The sequence below is a fragment of the Trachypithecus francoisi genome, unplaced genomic scaffold (assembly GCF_009764315.1).
Source record: "Trachypithecus francoisi isolate TF-2019V2 unplaced genomic scaffold, Tfra_2.0 Lachesis_group4, whole genome shotgun sequence".
Classification (NCBI taxonomy): domain Eukaryota; kingdom Metazoa; phylum Chordata; class Mammalia; order Primates; family Cercopithecidae; genus Trachypithecus; species Trachypithecus francoisi.
The window spans coordinates 117305135-117325399 of NW_022681469.1; the positions used below are offsets into that span (position 1 = coordinate 117305135).

General features: G+C 58.4%; 1 protein-coding gene across 7 annotated transcripts in view; it reads left to right on the forward strand.

The window, feature by feature from the left end:
- Nucleotides 1-825: 825 nt before the first annotated feature.
- Nucleotides 826-20265, forward strand: part of SH2B2 (SH2B adaptor protein 2) — a 37891-nt gene continuing 18451 nt past the window's right edge. For 2 of the 7 annotated variants that reach the window (XM_033192566.1, XM_033192571.1), the window contains exons 1-2: nt 2686-2934; nt 16378-17147. In XM_033192566.1, coding sequence (XP_033048457.1) covers nt 16407-17147 — 741 coding nt within the window. In that variant the 5' untranslated portion in view covers nt 2686-2934; nt 16378-16406. Of the gene's footprint in view, nt 1018-2684; nt 2935-5238; nt 5378-10054; nt 11625-16377; nt 17148-20265 lie in introns of those variants that run through there. The other 5 variants (XM_033192569.1, XM_033192572.1, XM_033192567.1 and 2 more) reach the window with 4 other exon arrangements.

Below are 20265 nucleotides of genomic sequence, written 5' to 3' on the forward strand. Positions count from 1 at the left end.
GGGAGGCCGAGGCAGGTGGATCACTTGAGGTCAAGAGTTCGTAACCAGCCTGACCAACGTGGTGAAACCCCGTCTCTACTAAAAATAAAAAATTAGCTGGGCGGGCATGGTGGCACATGCCTGTAATCCCAGCTACTCAGGAGGGTGAGGCAGGAGAATCATTTGAACCTGGGAGGCGGAGGTTGCAGTGAGCCGAGATCGCGCCAGTGCACTCCAGCCTGAGTGACAGAGTGAGACTCCGTCTCAAAAAAAAAAAAACAAAAAACCACCTTTCAGGCTGTGGCTGGGTGTATGACGTGTCTTGGTCCACGTCAGTTCCTGGGGAATCTCTGCTTCCCTTTCTGTGCTCCCCTTTCCCATGGGCCCTCGCCTGCCAGGGGCTGCAGAGCCCATGCCTACCAATCCCCCTGAGCACCAGCCTTGCATGGGAGCCCCCCTGAGCCACAGGTTCTGGGCCACCTCACCGCCAGCCCAGCCCCCGATGGAGGAATACATGCTCTGGGTCTGGAGTGGGTGCATTAACCCATTGTCCAGGTGGCCCATGAGACTGGCGGCAAACCCAGGTCCCCCACTGCAGCCCACCAGGCCAGGGTCCCCTGGGCTACCTCTGTCTCCGTTTTAGTTCTGAACAGTCTAAAGCATGTGTATCCAGGGGCCTTTCTTTGGGGTCCCAGTCCCAGCACCCCTCATCATCTCCCCCATCAGGACTTCCAAGCCCCCTGAGCCTCCTGCCCTCAGGGACCCAGAATGGGTCCTTTCCTCCCTGACCCTCATTCCTATCCCCAGCGAGGTGACAGCTGCTTTTGGCCAACCACGCCCCCTCCACCCCCACAGCTACTTCCACATCTCCATCAGTTCCTCCTTGTGGGTCCCAGGCGCTCTGCTGCCAGCTCCTCCCCACTTCCTCCTCCCTGGGGATGGATCCGAGCTATTGTCCTGCCCATGGCTTCTGATCTCAGGACGCTCTCTGGCCACTGTCATCCCAGCAGTGGAGTTCAGCCCACTACTCTGAACCAGGTTAGTCCACCGCGGGGGCTCTCCCCTCTCCCGGGAGGGTGGAGACCACAACCAGGCCATGTATGGAGCCTCCCTCTCTCCCGCTGTCGGGCACCCCCTCCTCCCCCTTCCCAGCCTCATTCATAGGTGTCCTGGTTCCCAGCCAGGCATCCAGGCCTGTGTGCAACTCCAATCGAGGGCTGGCCCACTGCCGAAGCTTTCATTAAAGTGTCTGCTGGCCTGGTCCTGCGGAGGGAACAGAGCGGAGATGTGGGGCAGGGAAGGGGCCTGCCTGGCTTCCATGGCCCCGTGGAGGGCAGCACCGGGGTTTTGGGCAGCAGGTGAGGGCTCTGTCGCCTCCACTTCACCTCTGGAAGCCCCACCTTTCCATCCCTAAGAAGGGGATAAAAATCCTTGTCTGTCCAGTCTCCTGGAAAATTAGAGATGGGAAATGGCTCTGGGAAAGGTCAGAGGTCAGTTTGGGCCCGGGAGGGTGACAAATGGAGGCAGCTCTAGCTGGCAAGGAGACCAGGACAGAACCGCCAGAGGTGGGGGCAGGGGACAGGGAGTGAGATGAGTGGAGAAGACACCCAGGGGTCCCCCACTGCTATCTCCAGGAGCAAGATTACTCTCATCTCTCAGCGGCCCTTTCCACACCTCTGCCCCCACTGAAGCCCTCCCTCCTCTCTCGGACCTCTTCCAGTCCTGCTGAGCCCCCTGCACCTCTTTCAGGAAGGCTCCCAGAGCCCCCCCACCAGCGGCCTGGCCACCTGACCCCTCAGCACCAGGGGTCAGGCCACAAGTGCCCCGCAAAGCCCAGCGGGACTGTTTCCTTAGCCCGACTGGTCTCTGCCCTAACGCAGGCGAGTTCTGGAGCCAGGAAGGGGTGAGCGAGGTGCCAGGGCTGTGGCCCCTCATCGCCCCTCTATGATCTCTGACACCTCTCCGGGTGGCATCAGGCCCCCATCACAGCGAAGGCTGGGTGGTGGGAACACAGCGCTCTGGGGGCCGTCCCGCGCTGTGTCCCGGGGGCGATTTCCCGCACCGGAGGGCTGGAAGGAGGGGGCGTGGTGGCGCCCTCGGGATTTATGAGAACCAGACGTCGACTTCCCCAGTTGCGACATCCAGGCCTCCTCCAGGCTCCCATTGTCCCCGCTGCGGAGGGTCTGGCCACAGCGGCGGCTCCCGCGAAGCACCCGTCACCCGAGGGGCGCTTCGAGGGCTTCCGCGCCCCATACAGCCGCCACGCAGGACACCCCCCCGGCCCCACGAGCCGCGCTCCCGGGGCTACCACCACCCCGGGCTCGAGAGGTCGCTTCCGCGAGGAGGAGCGGGAGTCCCGCGCCTGGCCTGGGACCGGCTCTGCGACACGAGGACCCCGGTCCAGATGGGGCGACTCGGAGCCGGCTCCTGACCCCTCTCTCCGGGCCCCAGGGCCGGGCAGTCTCGGCAACGCAGCTGCGGGAAGCGAGCAAGCACCGGCAGCCGGCGCAGCTCGGGCTCCGCGGAGGGCTGGGGGCGCGGCGGGGGCGGGGCCTGAGCCGCGCAAGGAGGGGCTGGAGGGGACGGAGCCAGAAGGCGTGAGGGGGCCGGCGGGGCGGGGCTCGCGGCGGGGGCGGGGGCGGGGCTCGCGGCGGGGGCGGGGCCGGGAGGCGCGCGCCTTGCGGGCGGGGGGCGCGCCGCGCGGGGCTGGGCTCGGAGCGCGCGGAGCTCGGCTGCCGGAGAGCCGCGCGGGGAACGCGCCGGGACCGCGAGGAGCGCACGAGCCTTAGAGACGGTGAACCAGGGAGGGAGCAGCCGCCACCGTCGCCAGCTCCCTCCCAGAGGGAGCCCAGTGTGCCGCGGGCCATGAGCCACCGGGTCCGGGGAGCCCGGCCGCGGTACCGGCAGCGCTCAGCCGGCGCCCCAGCCCGCTCGGCCGCAGCTGCGCGCCTGTAGGTATGGCCTCCTTGTACCCAGTTCCTCGCTCCCTGGTCCTTCCCCCGGGACCCCTGTCTGTCCCCCGGGACGTGCGCTGTGTGAGCACCGCTGCCCCGCGGAGAGCGGCCGCACGCGCCTCGGTCCGCGCGTGTCGTCTTTGTGTGCGCGGGTGGGAGGGAGGAGGGCGCGCGAGGGAGGGGACGCGCCCCCGGCTGGGATCCGCTCTCCGATCCCCATCCCGGGCGGGGCGGGGAGCCTCTGGAGGGGGCCGAGCCGCCTCTGGAGCAGCTGCGCCCCCGCCCCCTGCTAGGGCCCCGGCCGAGTGGTGGGGCGAGAGCAGCCGGGCCATTAGAGGAGGGGTCTCTGGTTGGGGGAGGGGGCTCCCAGGTTTCTGCCCTACGCTGGGAGCGCTGGGAGGGGGCGTCAACCTAGAATGAGGGTGAGGGCCACGGGGTGGGATCGGGAAGGACCTCCTTCAGGCCACAGTCTCCGGGCAGACACGCCCTCCCTTTGGCCCAGGCACCCCTTTCTCGACCCGCCCACCCGGGGAGCTCCCTGGAGCCCCCGATTGCGGGGAGGATCGTGGAGGGTGCCCAAGAGGTCGGCGCCTTTAAGAAGGGGCGGGTTCGTGCCCTCCATTCAGGCCCTTGGGCCTCTGCCATTGATGAACCTGCGGGCAGCGCCGACCGGAACCGCGCCAGCCCAGCGGGCTGAGGCCGGGCAGAGGCTGGGACGCTTCCCGGCCCCCTGCAGCCCCGAATTGGGGGCCTTCAGAGAGGGAAGTCTGCAGTGACTGGGGCCTCTCAGGAGCCACGCAAGGCAAACTGGGCAGCCTCAGGCGAGACCCTGAACAGGAATAAGCCAGGATCTACGTGCACTTCCAGCTGGTGCAAGGGAGAGCCTCAGGCTAGGCTTTGAGACCTGGGTGGAGCCCTACCAATGCCCTCGAGCCAACATCACCTACCCTGTAAAATGGGGTGGTGCTGCCTGCCTCCTGGCTACGGACCAGCAACTCCCCGCAGGAGTTGCGTCCCAGAGGCAGGTCCCCGGAGCTCCTCTGGGAGGACTGAGGGCAGGGGGTGTGGTTTCCCCAAGAGGCTTCCACTGCTTCTTGAGCCGAAGCCCCCCTACTCTGTCCCACCTTGAACTCTCCCAACCTCTTCCCTTCTGACCTCCCCGCTCCACACAGGAAGAGGTTGGGAGAGTGACCTAGAACTTTTCAGTTCCAGGAACTTTGGGAGAGGTCTGGCAGTGGCGGTGGTGGCACTGCTTTTAGGCTAGTGTGGATCAGGGCGTTTTGGGGGGTCTCAGAGACAGTTTCCCACCAGCTGCTTCCTTAGAGGTCTGTCCTACCAGCATCCGAGAACAACCCCACCCTGTGCCAGGCCGGCTTCTGATGCTGCTTGGTTTAATGCTTCTAGGTAATCAAGGGTTAATGCACATACTTTTCTTTTTACCCTTGTGAAAAATCTGTCTAAAGTGTCTAAATCCCTCTTCCCTACTTAGCATGGCTCTCCTAGGGAGGACTTCTGTACAAATACCTAGGGGTGGGCTTCCCTTGGGGGTCTTGGAAGTGGGATCTCCACCCAAGTGATCCTGGGCCTCCCAGGGCTGAGCTTTTGGTTTCAAACTTACTTGTGCCAAGCTAAGGGCATCAGGGTCGCTGTTCGTGTCATCTTTACAACAACCCTGTGGGTTTAGTGCTATTATTATCCCCACACAGGGAGGGGAAGTGACTGGCCCAAAGTCCCGCAGTCAACAAGTCAGGCCTCCCAACCACTCCTCTCTGACAAGAGCCTGGCACTTCTTGCCCTGTCTACCCAGCCTGGGTTGCAAGGAATTGGGAGTTTAGGGGCTTCAGGCCTCCTGGCTGCTGTTTTCCTGGGGCTAGGGTCCAGTCTTGAGGCTTGTGCTCATTCTTACTCTCCAGGTGAGGTCAGGGGACTGGTCAGAGCCCGGGACCTGGAGAGGTTTCTCTTTCTGGCTCACCTGGCTGGGTGCCGTTTTATAGCTATGCTCTGTCTAGGGGGATAGCAAGTGTGACCCCTCAACACGAGGTCACAGCCCACACCTGTTTGGGCAGAGCAAGGCAGGGCATCGCTGTGTGGGTGTGCAGCATCTTTTGGTTCCTCTGGGTGAAGCAGGGTTTGGGCCCCATTCTCCACATACTACTGGCCCATCTGAGGGTAGTGCCCACCTAGGGGGTGGGGAGGACAGCCAGCCAGCAGCTCACGGTCTGGTGGAAGAGACAGGCTACAGCCATGTGGTGTGGTAGAGAGGCAGGGGACAAGGGTGGAGGTGGGGACAGGATCGGGGGTGTTCCCAAGGACTCTGTGGGCTTGGGGGCTTACCTGCTATTGGGGCAGAACGGGGAAGTAGGCAGTGCCTGGCTGGGTGCTGAGGCTCTATGCAGAGGACAAGCAGGAGTTGGAGGAAGAGGATGTATTCGAACTTGGAGGTGGTGAGTTTGAGGTACCTGGAAATCAGCCAGGCTGGGAGTTGAGCTCAGAGAAAGGCCCAGGGAAGCTTTATTAGCACCTGTAGTCCCCAGAATTTGGGGATGCTCAGATCTTAGGGGTGCCACCAGAGGTCTCAGGAGGCACTGGTATGTGTGTCCTGGAAAAACCAGAGGGCAGCTGGGTGGGATGAGTTGGGGGAGGTACTAAGCGGGTATCCTGCAGGTTTAGGGGGCTGGGCCAGGGCCCATGTGAGGCTTATGACACTGGGGGAGTGGAAGGGACTGAGTGCCTCAGGCCAAGGCTGGAGATGGGGGGGACCTCTGCTCTGCAACCCCAGAAAGGCAGGGTGGGGTGAGAGTAACCAGGGCCAGTGCAGGTGAAACCATCCCAGCCTGCCCTCCACCTGCAGAGCCCATCCAGGAACTGTCCAGCACTGGGTGCTCCTGAAGGAGGCTGAGTCTGCCTCTTGAGTCCCCAAGCCCTGACTTAGCTTGTTGTCCTGGCCCCCACTCCCTGCTCATCTGACCCCCACTTCCTGCAGAGCCCAGCTGTGGATGCCCCTGGCCCCCCAACCCAGCCACTCAGAGTGCCCCATCCCCTAACGGTGGTCATTTCCTTTCCGGAAACAGGGACTCGGTCTTCCTACTGTGCCCTTGGAAGGGGAGTTCCCCAGAAACAGGTCTCAGAAAGGGACCAACCTGGAACTTGGCTCCATACCCCTCTTTTTTTTTTTTTTTTTTTTTGTGAGACAGTCTTGCTCTGTTGACCAGGCTGGAGTACAGAAGCGTGCAATCTCGGCTCACTGCAACCTCCACCTCTGGTGTTCAAGCAATTCTCATGCCTCAGCCTTCTGAGTAGCTGGGGTTACAGATGTGCACCACCACACCTGGCTAATTTTTGTATTTTTAGTAGAGATGTAGTTTCACCATGTTGGCCAGGCTGGTCTCAAACTCCTGACCTCAAGTGATCCGCCCTCCTCGGCCTCCCAAAGTGCTGGGATTACAGGTGTGAGCCACTGCACCCGGCCTCCCCTCTTGCCTATTCTGCGGCCCTGGACCCTCCCACCTGGCGTCTGGCACACAGTGGGAGCTCACCACGGCGTGGTGGCCAGTGCATTGAGGGTAGTCACCTCCCTCCCCAGAACCCCATTTCTTCATCTCTACAATGGAGAAACAACTCTTTCTTCCAGGGAAGATGTGAGGGGAGAAGGGTTTTAACAGGGGCATAGCCCACTGAAATGTGGGTTCTAGAATGCTGACCTTGGCCGCACTGGAGCCTGGGTTTATGTGTTGGGGCAGTAGGTACCTCTGCAGTCGTCTGCCACGAGCAGTTGGAGAAAAGGGAATGAATAGAGCTGTGATTTTTAAACAAATAGCTTATTTAATCTTCATGACAGCCTCTTAAGGTTGGCACTGCTGTCACCTCCATCTTAACAGATGGGGAAACTGAGGCTCCAGAGTCCAAGGGGTCCTGCTGGGCAGCAGGGCAGCTGGGATTCAAACCCAGACAGTCTGGCTCCAGATCTCAGGCTTTTAACACTGTCACAGCACGTCAAGTGACCAGAGGTGGTCATAGGGAGACGCCCAGGCAGTGGGGCTCCCTTTGCTGGGGAGCAACTGTCAAATGCAACTGTGGGAACCCCTGGGACTGAGGGTCTGCAGGCTCCGGCGCCAGCAGAGCTTGTCAAGCTTGGGATGTCTGCAAAAGCCGGGGGGCTCAGCAGAAGGGCTCCCATCCTCCCATGGCGGTGGCAAAGGCTGAGCGTGCCATGAGAGGCCTGGGGTTGTCCTGGGTGCAGAGCTGTTATAATAGCTACCTCCAAGTGATGCTGCTCAGGGCGGGCCTTGGACTAGAAAGTTATCTGGACGGAAGAGCAGCTAGGGAAACTAATGATCAGAACAGTCAAGACCACTTAGTACCTACTCACCCATACAGAGGCATACAAGTCCCAAAGGCTCTGAATCCACACCTGGCCCCATCACCAGCCAGAAGGCCCCCACCCACCCATCATGCAGTGAAGTCATAGCAAGTTCAAGGGTGTTAAGACCGGAAACCATGCCTACTTTGCCTTCTGCCAGGGTGGTGGAGTGAACGCAGGTATTCTGGTGGGGGAGGGCTGGGGAATTCCAGCCATATCAGGCGGAATTCCAGCACATCTGGCCCTGGTTCAGAGCCTACCTTGTGGGGATGCGGTCTCTGGGGAGGCGAGGAGTAAAATGGGCTTGAAAACCAACACCCACGTATTCAGCGGTGAAGCAGAGACTGAGCTGTGTGCTCTGTTCCTGAATCTGCAGGGGAGAGAGAGACTCATACCTAGTCAGCGGGTGGGAGTCACTCCAGGCCGGAGGGATGGCCTGCCCAAAGAGCATCTGTGTCCTGCCCAGGGAGGTATGCAGAGAGGAGGCTGGAGGGGTGGAAGGGACTGCCCTGCTGAGGCCAGGAGGGCGCTCGAGGAACAGCAGGATTGAAAGGGCCTCTGTTGTCCAGAGCAAGGCTGAGTGGGCCAGGCCCGTGATGCTAAGGTCCTGAGGACTCCTAAGGGTAGTGGACATGAGAAGCCATGGCTGGGCAGCTTTTCTGAGGATGGTGGAGGTGAGCAGAGTGAGGCCTCGTCTCTTGTGTCAGGCAGGGGGGTACCTCAAGAAGAGGCTGCACAAGACCAGCCTGGGCAACATAGTGAGACCCCCACCTCTACCAAAATATCAAAAAATTACTTGGGGCCGGGTGCACTGGCTCACAATCCCAGCAGTTTGGGAAGCTGAGGCGGGCGGATCACCCGAGGTCAGAAGTTCGAGACCAGCCTGGCCAACATGATGAAACCCTGACTCTACTAAAAATACAAAAATTAGCCGGGCTTGATGGGATGCACCTATAGTCCCAGCTACTCAGGAGGCTGAGGCAGGAGAATCGCTTGAACCCAGGAGGCGGAGGTTGTAGTGAGCCAAGATCATGCCATTGCACTCCGGCCTGGGCAACAGAGTGAGACTCGGTCTCAGAAAAAAAAAAAAAAAAAAAATTACCTGGCCATGGCATCACGTGCCTGCAATCCCAGCTACTTGGGAGGCTGAGGCAGGAGAATCGCTTGGCCCCAGGAGTTCGAGGCTGCAGTGAGCTATGATTGCGCCACTTCTCCCCAGCCTGGGCCACAGAATGAGACTTTGTCTCAAAAAACAAAACAAAACAAAGCCTGTTTCCCCATCGTGAATGGTTCATTGGGGTATGGGTGGCACTGCCCACCCCAGGATGTAGGAGAGGACCCTTAGTTCTGACCCTCTCCCCCTTCATGCACTTGGTTCTCTGACTGCCGCTCTGAGGACGCAGCTAAGTGAGGGTGCAGGAGGAAGGGGGATCTCTTGGCAGTGGGGCGCAGCCTTTGGGGATGCTGCATAGCTAGTTTGACCTGTGGGACCACTGACCGTCCCTCCGCTTCCTGGGGCTCCTGGCCTCCTGTGGCTGGGATGGTGCTGGGGAGGGGGTGGGGGCGCCAGCTGGACATGGGCGGGGCTCCTGCCTCTCCCCGCCCCCAGGGCCACCGCCCACTGCGCCGCGCATCGATTGGTCGCAGGCCCATTAGAGGGGGCGGTGAGTCCGACTGATCAATATTTTAAGAAATGACCCGGCCTTGGGGTCTGGAACTGCTGAGCGGGCGGGGGCTGAAGACCGGCCTTTTTTTTGTCCTCCAATTGTCAGCGCTATTTTTACCGCCGGAAAGCTGCCGCCCCCTCCCCCATGCCGGCTGGACCAACTGTGTAGCTGAGCTGGGGGCTGGGGTCTCTTGTCTGGGTTGCTGGTGTTGGGGTTAGGAGAGGCCGTGGCTTGGAAAGGCGATGAGCAGGGACTCCATTAGTCTTGCCCTGCCCTCCTCGCTCCATCCCCCCCACCATAAACCCCTCTGAAGCCCCCATCCCATCCGAGATGGTAGCGAAAAACATTTTTTCAGGAGGAGAAGGCAGACAGCCCAACTGAGCCTAGAAAATCCAGAGGTGGGGGCGTGTAATGGATTGGGGGAGGGTGGTCTACCCGCCCAGTGCTCTGAGGAGGGCCAGCACCGTAGGGGGCCCTAGGTAGGCTTCCTTTGTCTGCAACGCCAGTCCTCAGAGAAGCAGCCTGTGAGGGGGAGAGGCAACCCCCTACTTGTCCCTGGTCCCAGTGGAATGACAGCCCAGTCTTCGATGTCCAAGGCCATCACTTCTGCATCAGAATCAGGAGCCCCTAGAGGCCACACACACAGCTCCAGCAACCCCATTTTACTGATAGGGAAGCAGAGGCACCGAGAGACACAGAGCCTGGCCCAGGATAGAGTCCAAATCTCCCAGAACCCAGTCCAGCACTGCCCGGCACCAACTCAACTGTTCTGTTCCGACACCCTGGGACCATAGGGAGAGCTGACCACCAAAAGAGTTAAAGACCACAGGGTCTTGGAGATCAGAGAGGCAGAGCAGTATAGGGAAGGTTTCCGGGGAGAAGAGAAGGTTTTGTTTTGGTTTGGTTTTTTGAGACAGTCTCACTCTGTTGCCCAGGCTGGAGTGCAGTGGTGCAATCTCGGCTCACTGCAGCCTCAACTTACTGGTTTAAAGCAAACCTCCTGCCTCAGTCCCCCAGGTACCTGGGACTACAGGCTTTTCCACCACGCCTGGCTAATTTTTGTGTTTTTAGTAGAGACGGGGTTTCACTATGTTGCGCAGGCTGCTCTCGAACTCCTGAGCTCAAGTGATCTACACGCCTTGGCCTCCCAAAGTGCTGGGATTACAGGCGTGAGCCACCACACCCAGCCAGAAGAGAGGGTTTTGCACGATCTAAAGGCAGGGGAGATGTTGAATAGTCGGAAGAGCAAAGTCCCTAGCGAGGGCTTGAAACACCAACCTTGGCAATACCCGGAGGCTGGGGGAGCTCCCGCCCTGCCCATGACTGCACATGGGTTATAACATTGCAGACACCACCTCCTGTCCCATCTTGCCACCGAGTGGTCAGAAAGTGAGGAGAGTGGGCTCAGAGGTTGGGATTGTGGTCAGTGTCACTCACTCGGGGAGCCCCCGCGGGGTCACGCCTTGAGCCCAGGTCAGCCAAGCTCCCTACACATGGTCTCCTCCCCAGTTCTGGTCCCAAAGGTGGGTGGGGACAGCACACTCCTGCCCCTGCCCCTGCCACAGCCAGGCCCCCTTCCCTGTGGCTTGCAGTCTCCCCTCTGCAGAGAACCATGTCGGGGCCTCCCTCTCTCCATCTGTAGCCAGGTGGGAGCCTCCCTGCTGGCACTGCTGTTTGGAGACTTATACCTCTAGCTGCTCAACCTGCTTCATCTGTGTATCCAGGGCTGGTCCTACTGAGGACTGCTGTGCCCAGCATCAGGCCTACAGGCTCCTGGCTGGCTTGCGGGGTTAGGTAGGGGAGGTCAGGGCAGTCCCAACCTCCCAGTGCCTCCCAGGCCAGTCCATGCCTAGGACCTGGCCACACCTGCCATGCCCTTGGAAGATTCCTCTCTAAGTTCCACTCCCACTCCAGTAAGGGCTACCTGAGACTCACCTGCCAGAGCCTCCCCCAGGGCCCTGTCCCGCATCTCTGTGCCTTCTCCCTACCAAGAGTTTCTCCAGCCAGCAGGACAAGCTGGGGGGCAACAGGGATTGACAATGTCTGAGAACTCGGCACTGGGGTTGACTTCCTGCCTGCCCTCATGTGGGCGCATAATCATGTCACTCAGGGACCACACACCTACCCTTCCCAGGCTGCCAAGTCACTGGCTCTGAGCCCCCGGGGGGTCCTAATGGTACCGGGTGAGAGGTGGCCACCGTCAGGGGCACTAGCATACTGGATAAATTGTTGGGCTTGGAGCTCAGGGACAGGGTTTCATGGATTCAGCTGCGGTCCCACCCCCACCCCAGGAAATGCCACCCCCACAGGTCAAGACCTGGTTCTGGGCTCATCACCTTCCCTGGAGGCCATGGTGGTGGTGGTGGTGGGGGTGGTGGTGGCAGGTGTGTTCCCGTCTCCACCCCTCGGGGAAGAAGCAAGTTCCAAGAGCCTGGACTATGACTCAGGTCTTCCTTTTGCCCTGCGCACCTTCTGTGTCAGATGGGGAGACAGTCAGGAGGACAGACGTTTGCAGTACCCTACAACTGGCACCATGCAAGGGAGAGTCAGGAGGAGACTGTGGGAGCTCAGAGGAGACACTTGTGCTGGCCTGGGGTGGGGAGAAAGGAGAGGTGTCAGGGAAGGCTTCCTGGAAGAAGTGGCTTCTGGATTAATTATTGAAGGGTGAGTAGGAGTTAGGGGAAGAAAGGAGGGAGCAGGGGAAAGGTCAGGCATGAGCAAAGCTCGTGGGGGCCTCAGTCCCCATCCTCCCCCCCCCTTATGAACTCTAAACACCACCACCACTACCCAACCGCCAATATCCCGATAAGCCCTGCCCCCAACTCTTTGTTCAGGCCCCCAGCACCCTTTTTATTTTATTTGCGCTCATGAAGCCTAATGCAATAACCACCTCTTGAAGGAAACCTTCCAAACTCCCTACTCCCCTCCCCCAGTACCAAGGCAGGAGTCTCCTAGGAGACCACTGGTTTGGAAACCCGTCCTTGAAGCTAAGCAGGCTCAGCCGGGAGCCCTGTTCTGTCCCTGGGCTGTCCCTTGGTTATTGACTGCAGATTGATGGCGAGGTTGCCCCAAGGAGAGAGGGAATTCCCACGGTGCCCTATGGCCCAGAGGCCTCACAGATGATCTCGCAGAAGTGGGGCAGCTATTTTTACCTGGCATTTAATTACAGGGTTTGGATCCCAGAGGAGAGATGAGATGGTGATCCCAGGAGCTGTGAGGGAGGGGCCTTCCGGGAACTGGGGATCTTGGCGAGGGCATGAACCTCTAACTCAGTTCCTTGGAAGGATGGTCTCTTGTCCCCCAGTACTGGGCTGGCTCCTTAGACAGGGACTCCCCAGGGCACTACATCACCCCACTTCATCACTGTTGGGAATTTTCCCCCTGGCTTGGATGGGGGCTGTATGCACATAGCAGGTTGGACCTGCGCCCCCAGGGACAATGGCACAGCCCCCAGGTGATGGGCTGGGTCCAAGCCACACAGTTTAGCCATCCAGAGCTGTGAAGGACAGAGGGGTCTGGGGATAAGAGGATGAAGCTGGGGTGAGGAGACCACTGGGATTCCTAGATTGGGGCATCTTCAAAATCGGATTTGAATGGGAATTCTGGGGGAAACCAGATTCCAGAACATGGGAATGTAAGTAGAAGCGTGCAAGCCATTGTGATGGAAAGAAACAGGGTCTTCAATGTCAGTTCAAAAACTTGGTCCCTTTAGCCAGGCATGGTAGCTCTTGCCTGTAGTCTGAGCTACTCCGAAGGCTGAGGCAGGAGGACCGCTTGAGCCCAGGAGTTGGAGGCTGCAGTGAACTATGATCTTGCCGCTGCACTCCAACCTGGGAGACACTGCGAGACTCTGTCTCAAAAACAAAACAAAACAAAAAAAACCTTGGTTCTTATCCACAGCTTTGCTTTCAGATGCCCGTGGTCAACAGAGGTCTGAAAATATTAAATAGAAAATCCCGGAAGTAAACATATAAATAAAAATGTAAATTGCAGGCCATTCTGAGTAGCAGGATGAAATCTCAAGCCATCGCACTGTTCTGCCTGGGATGTGAACTATCCCTTTGTCTGGCATATCCGTGCTTTAGATATGACCTGCTCACCACTTAGGAGCTATCTGGGTTATTAGATCCAAAAAAACGTAGTGGGCCAGGTGCAAGTGGCTCATGCCTGTAATTTCGGCACTTTGGGAGACCAAGGCCAGAGGATTGCTTGAACCCAGGAGTTCAAGACCAGCCTCATCAGTAGAGTGAGATCCCGTCTCTACACACACAAACACACAAATACAGTGTACAGAGTTTCAGTATTAGCCAGTTTCAAGCATCTGCTAGGGGTGTTGGGACATACACCCCTTGGACAAGAAGGAACTACCATATTTGATCCACAGTAGGAGAAGATCCCTCAAGTCCTGGAGTCACTGCAGACCTGGGTGAGAACCCCGGACCTGTCTTGTCACTAGCAAGCTGTTTGTCATCAGGCCCCATGTGAGGGCTTAGGCGGTGACAGCTGTGACATGCCTGGTGTGCCGAACACATTCATTTGTTCATTCTGGTCAGTGTTTCCCAAGTGCCTGCCATATGCCCAGCACTGAGGACACAGCCGCTTCTAGGTCTGGCAAAATCCCTGCCTTGTGAAACTGGCATTCTCGGGGGAAGGGGGTGGAGGGGAACACACGACCAAGCAACTAAATCTATGCTATGTCAGCCAGCAATAAGGATAATGGTGAAAATAGGCAGAGTGCATGGAACGCATCAGAGGGAGTATTGTCATGAGAGGGATTTGTCATTCTCAAGAGTGGTCAGGGAAGGCTATCGGCCAAGTGTATGGTTGCACAGAAACCCGAAGGAGGTGAGGGAATGTGGAGGAAAGAGCACTCCAGGCATGTGCAAAGGTCCTGAGGTAGGAATTTGGCTGCCATGGTTCTGGGAGGGCAAGGAGGCAGGTGCAGCCAGGGAAGAGTGGCAGGAGGTATGTCCAGAGGGATAAACGGAGGCAGATTATGTCAGGTCCTAGGGGCTGTGGATAGGGCTTGGGCTTTTACTCTGACTGTAGTAGGAACCACTGCAGGATTTTGTGCAGAGGAGGGACTTGATCTGTCTTGTGTTTTGGTTTTGGGTTTTTATTTTTGTTTTGTTTTGTTTTTGAGTCAGAGTCTATCACCAGCTGGAGTGCAATGTCACAATCATAGCTCACTGCAGCCTCCAGCTCCTGGGCTCAAGCAGTTCTCCCACCTCAGTCTCCTTAGTATCTAGAACTGTAGGCATGCCACCACATCCAGATTGGTTTTTGTTGTTCTTGTTTTTGAGACAGAGTCTTGCTCTATTGCCCAGGCTGAAGTACAGTGGTGCCATCACGGCTCACTGTAGCCTCAGCCTCCCAGGCTAAGGTAATCCTCCTGAGTAGCTAGGACTACAGGCATGCCACCACATTCAGATCAACTTTTTTTTGTTTATTTTTTTGAGACAAAGTCTCGCTCTGTCCCCAGGCTGGAGTACAGTGGCACCATCACAACTCACGGTGGCCTCAACTTCCCAGGCTCAGGTGATCCTCCTGAGTACCTGGGACTACAGGTGTGCACCACCATGCCCAGCTAATTTTTTGTATGTTTTTTGTAAAGACAGGGTTTTGCCATGTTGCCCAGGCTAGTCTTGAGCTCCTGAACTCAAGTAGTCTGCTCACCTCGGCCTCCCAAAGTGCTAGAATTACAGGCCAATGTGTAAGCCAATGTGCCTGGCCAAGACAATTATTTTGTTATTACTTTTTCTTTTTTCTTTTTTTTTTTTTAGATAGAGTCTTGCTCCATCGCCCAGGCTGGAGTGCAGTGGCACAATCTCGGCTCACTGCCAACTCCGCCTCCTGGGTTCATGCCATTCTCCTGCTTCAGCCTCCCGAGTAGCTGAGACTATAGGCGCCCACCACCACACCCAGCTAATTTTTTGTATTTTTAGTAGAGACGGGGTTTCACCGTGTTAGCCAGGATGGTCTCGATCTCCTGACCTCGGGATCCGCCCGCCTCAGCCTCCCAAATTCCTGGGATTACAGGCATGAGCCACCGTGCCCGGCCTTTTTTCTTTTTTCTTTTTCTTTTTCTTTTTTTTTTTTTTTTTTTTTTGAGGTAGACTCTAGCTCTGTCGCCCAGACTGGAGAGCAGTGGTGGGATCTCAGCCCACTGCAACCTCCGCCTCCTGGGTTCAAGCAATTCTCGTGCCTCAAACTCTCAGGCAGCTGGGACTACAGGCATGCGCCACCACACCCAGCTAATTTTGCATTTTTAGTAGAGATGAGGTTTCAACATGTTGGCCAGAATGGTCTCAATCTCTTGACCCCGTGATCCACCTGCCTTGGCCTCCCAAAGTGCTGGGATTACAGGCATGCGCCACCACACACAGCAGTCTTGAGTTTTGGAAATGACTGGGCTCCTGGGAGAACAGACTTTAGAGGAAGTGAGATCAGGATCCCGGAGACCATGAAGCAGCTGCTGGAATGCTGCATGCAGGAAAAATAGTTATGTGAATCCCAGGACAGCAACCTGGACCGGGAGGAAGGAGCTGAGTCCTAGGTATACTTCAAAGGTCCAGCCAGCAGGATTCCATGTGACTTCTTCGTTTCTACCCGGCTTTGGGGGACCTCAGAAGAGGTCACTGAGGAAGTGAGGTCACCAGAGGCTCATGGGGACCCCACTTGAAAGCATCTGTCATCCCAGCCTCTTCTGCCAGCCCCAGGAATGACCCCGAGGTTCCCTGAGACTACTGTTTGGGGAGAGAATGAATGCAGGACTGCCACTTCTGCAGACACCACCTCCTGCTTCCCCAGCTGTCTTTCTCTCTTTTTTTTTTTTTTTTTTTTTTTTTTTTTTTGCACAGTCTCACTCTGTCGCCCAGGCAGGAGTGCAGTGGCGCAATCTCGGCTCACTGCAACTTCTGCCTCATGGGTTCAAGTGATTTTCCTGCCTCAGCCTCCGGAGCGGCTAGGACTACAGGCGTGTGCGGCCACGCCCGGCTAATTTTTGTATTTTTACTACAGCCTCCGCCTCTTGGGCTCAAGCAATCTCCTGCCTCAGCCTTTCGATGGCTGGGGTTACAGCGTGCACCACCACACCCAGCTAGCCAGCTAATATTTGTATTTTTAGTAGACACGGGGTTTCACCATGTTGGCCAGGCTGTTCTCGATGATCCGCCCACCTCGGCCTCCCAAAGTGCTGGGATTACAGGCGTGAGCCACCGCCCCCTGCCCCAGTTGTCTTTCTGTTACACGCATCCATGCTGCTTGGAAGGTCTGCCTGCTGTAGTCCCACAACACACACGTGTGCATGTACACACATACACAGCCCCCAGAGAGTCCTAGGGGAGCTGGAAGGAGGGGACAGGTGGGCGCACTGGTCACAGGCCTGAAAGTAACTGCGCGCTCTTCTCGCCCACAGCCGCAAGTGGCTGCAATGGGACGGAAGCCATGAATGGTGCCGCCCCCGGCCCCTCCGCAGCCGCCCCGGTCCCGGTCCCGGTCCCGGTCCCGGACTGGCGGCAGTTCTGCGAGCTGCACGCGCAGGCGGCCGCCGTGGACTTTGCGCACAAGTTCTGTCGCTTCCTGCGGGACAACCCAGCCTACGACACTCCCGACGCTGGCGCCTCCTTCTCCCGCCACTTCGCCGCCAACTTCCTGGACGTCTTTGGGGAGGAGGTGCGCCGCGTGCTGGTAGCCGGACCGACGACTCGGGGCGCGGCCGTGCGCGCGGAGGCCATGGAGCCGGAGCCCACGGACACCTCTGCACTCAAGGCAGCGCCTTACGGCCACTCACGGAGCTCGGAGGACGTGTCCACGCATGCTGCCACGAAGGCCCGCGTCCGCAAGGGCTTCTCGCTGCGCAACATGAGCCTGTGCGTGGTGGACGGCGTGCGCGACATGTGGCACCGGCGCTCCTCGCCCGAGCCCGACGCAGGAGCTTCCCCGCGCGCCGCCGAGCCCTCGGCTGAGCCCCGCGACAAGTGGACACGGCGCCTGAGGCTGTCGCGGACGCTGGCGGCCAAGGTGGAGCTGGTGGACATTCAGCGCGAGGGGGCCCTGCGCTTCATGGTGGCCGACGACGCGGCCGCGGGCTCCGGGGGCTCGGCGCAGTGGCAGAAGTGCCGCCTGCTCCTGCGCAGGGCTGTGGCCGAGGAACGCTTCCGCCTGGAGTTCTTTGTGCCGCCCAAGGTGAGTTACCCCATAACTCCCACCTCCTGGGGGGACCCGAGGGGGCGCCTGGGCAGCAACTGAGGGTGCCAGGGACACTGCCTTTGGGGACTGCGTGGTCTAATCTGGTTGACAGGGTGGAGTATTTAGTGCTAAGACCCTGGGAGGTGGGCCTGTCATGCCTCTTGGACAAGTCACCCCTTCAACCCTGGTTCTTCCTCTGCGAGGAAGGGCCGTCTGGCTACACCAAAGGGTTCTGGGGCACTGGTTTTTTCTTTTCTTTCTTGTTTTTCTGTGTGTGTGTGAGTGTGTGTGTGTGTGTGTGTGTATCCCTCTGTTGCCCAGGCTGGAGTGCAGTGGTACGATCTCCGCTCACTGCAAACTCTGCCTCCGGGACTCAAGGGATTCTCCTGCCTCAGCCTCCGGAGTAGTTGAGATTTACAGGCACCCACCAAGATGCCCGGCTAATTTTTGTATTTTTAGTAGAGACGGGGTTTTGCCGTGTTGGCCAGTCTGGTCTCGAACTCCTTACCTCAAGTGATCTGCTTGCCTCAGCCTCCCAAAGTGTTGGGATTACAGGCCTGAGCCACCATGTCCAGCCTTTCTTTCTTTTTTGTTTTGAGACAGGGGCTGTCACCCAGGCTGGAATGCAGTGGTGCAATCATGGCTCACTGCAGCCTCCGCCGCCCAGGCTGAAGCAGTCCTCTGTTAGCATCCCGCGTGGCTGGGACCACACACCACCACTCCCAGCTAATTTTTTTTTATTTTTCTTAAAGACGGGATCTATGTTGCTCAACTGGTCTGGAACTTCTGAGCTCAAGAGATCCTCCCCCACCTTGGCCTCCCAAAGTGCTGGGATTACAAGCATGAGCCACTGTGCCAGGCCCAGGGCACCGTTCTTGATGTTGTTCAAGACACCAGCTACCTGCCCTCCTCTCCTGCAGCCCGAGGGTGCCTGGCACCTCCCAGAGCCGAGGCCTGCAGGGATGAGGGCAGGAGTGACCAAGCACATTCACAGAGGGCTCCCTGGGAGGTCTGTGTCTGACTCCATGGGGCTGTGCTCTTCCCCAGCTCAGCTGCCAGGCTCCAGCCCAGCGCCTGCCCAGGGGGTCCTTTTCTGGCCAGGGAGATGCCAGGCTTCTTTCTAGCCATCACCAACATTGTTGCTCACTGGCGTGCACTGACCCTTCCCCTCTTAAGGGCTGGCCATCAGGTGTCTGGCAGTAGTGTCACGTCTTCTCCAAGGTGGCCCCCCTGCTTTGGAAAGTGGGAATAGTTGTAATGATAGTGCCCACCCTCTGAGAGCCCACGGTGTGTCCAGACCCCAGCCTGGTGGGCATCTGTACAGACATGCTGTCATCATCTAGGTACCCCACTCCGGCAAGGTGAGCACATGGTCCCCAGATTACAGAAGAGAGCGCAGACGGATGCTCAGAGAGGGAGTGTGGCCTGCCCAACATCACCCAGATGGCAGGTGCCAGAGCTTGGCTAACATGGTGGGGCATGGTGGTGTGAACCTGTAGTCTAAGCTACTTGGGAGGCTGAGGCAGGAGCATCGTTTGAACCCAAGAGGCAGAGGTTGCAGTGAGCCAAGACCACACCACTGCCCTCCAAGCTAGGCAACAGAGTGAGACCCTATCTCAAAAAAACAAAACAAAACAAAACAACTGGGGGCCGAGCACGGTGGCTCACACCTGTAATCGCAGCACTTTGGGAGGCTGAGGCAGGCAGATCACCTGAGGTCGGGAGTTCGTGACCAGCCTGACCAACATGGAGAAACCCCGTCTCTACTAAAAATACAGGATTACATGCCTGTGATCCCAGCTACTTGGGAGGCTGAGGCAGGAGAATCACTTGAACCTGGGAGGCAGAGGTTGCAGTGAGCTGAGATCATGACATTGCACTCCAGCCTGGGCAACAAGAGCGAAACTCTGTCTCAAAAAAAAAAAAAAAACTGGTCTAATGATACCCACCACCCTGGTGGTCCCAAGAATGAAAGGAACATGGAAGTGGAGGTCCTTGGGCACTGGGAGGTTGGGCAGGGGGAGGCTTTGCTGGTGCAGCAGCGGACAGCAACCCCAGGGACCACTGGGGGCCCCCACCCACCTCCTGCATCAGGGCCCACTCTGTCCCTGGGTGCTCTCTGAGTCACCCACAGCTTCTTGGCTCTCTCTCCATCTCTCAGTCTGCTGGGGGAATCTGGGTGCCTGGAGGTGCAAGGGTATGGGCTCCCCAAAGCTCACTGCCCATGAGCGACATGGGCCCTGGAGAAGTGACGTCCTGGGGACACAGCTACTGTCTGAAGAGCTTTTTCCCCAGGTCCTAACACCCCTGCACTTCCCTAAGGCTTTTTTCCTGCCCAGGCCCCTGCCTTTAATTTCCCGGGAGAAATCCTAGACCCCTAAGCCCGACTCCACTCCTTGTCAGAAAGGGAGACCGAGGCCCAGTGACGGGTGGGGTGGGGCTTACCCAGGGTCGCCCAGAGGGCAGGGACAGAGGCCCAGGGCTCCAGCGCCTTAGGCCTGAGTGACAGTCACAGCTGCCCTTCTGTAAATAGCAGTGTCTGCTGCCCTCGGGGGAGGGGAGGCAGCAGCTGGTGCCCCACCACCACCCCCTTAGCCCCGGCAGAGCCCACTAATTTTGCTGCTGGCAGAGGGCAGCGTTCCTGCGGGGTCACTGGGCCCTTCCCCTCCTTTGTGTCATGCCAAGGTGGGGGCATTTGTGGGCATTCAGGAGTCGTTCCCGGGGGAGGGCAGCTCCTACCATGTGAAGAGCTTGGATGAGTTTCCCAAATGTGTCTGGTCCCAGGAGACAGGCTCCCAGGGTGAGTGAGCCCCTGGGATGCCCCGAATGATACCCCCACTGCCTCTGCACCCACCCACGGTCCAGCTCTCTTGCGTCCGAGAGGCCTGGATGCACCCTTAGAGCCGTCAGGAGCTCGGGGCCTGCAGGCTCAGGGGCCATTGCCTGCCTGGCACCTTAGATTTCCCTCTCACACAACCTTTGAGGTGCCAGCCCCGGTGAGTCAGGTCTCTGGCTTCCTGCCTCCTCACCCCTGCAGGAAGAGCCTCCTGAACCCCAGGTCCCCTCATCGCCCTATGCCAGGCCAAGCCCTGGGGACCCAAGGAGCCATGAGGCC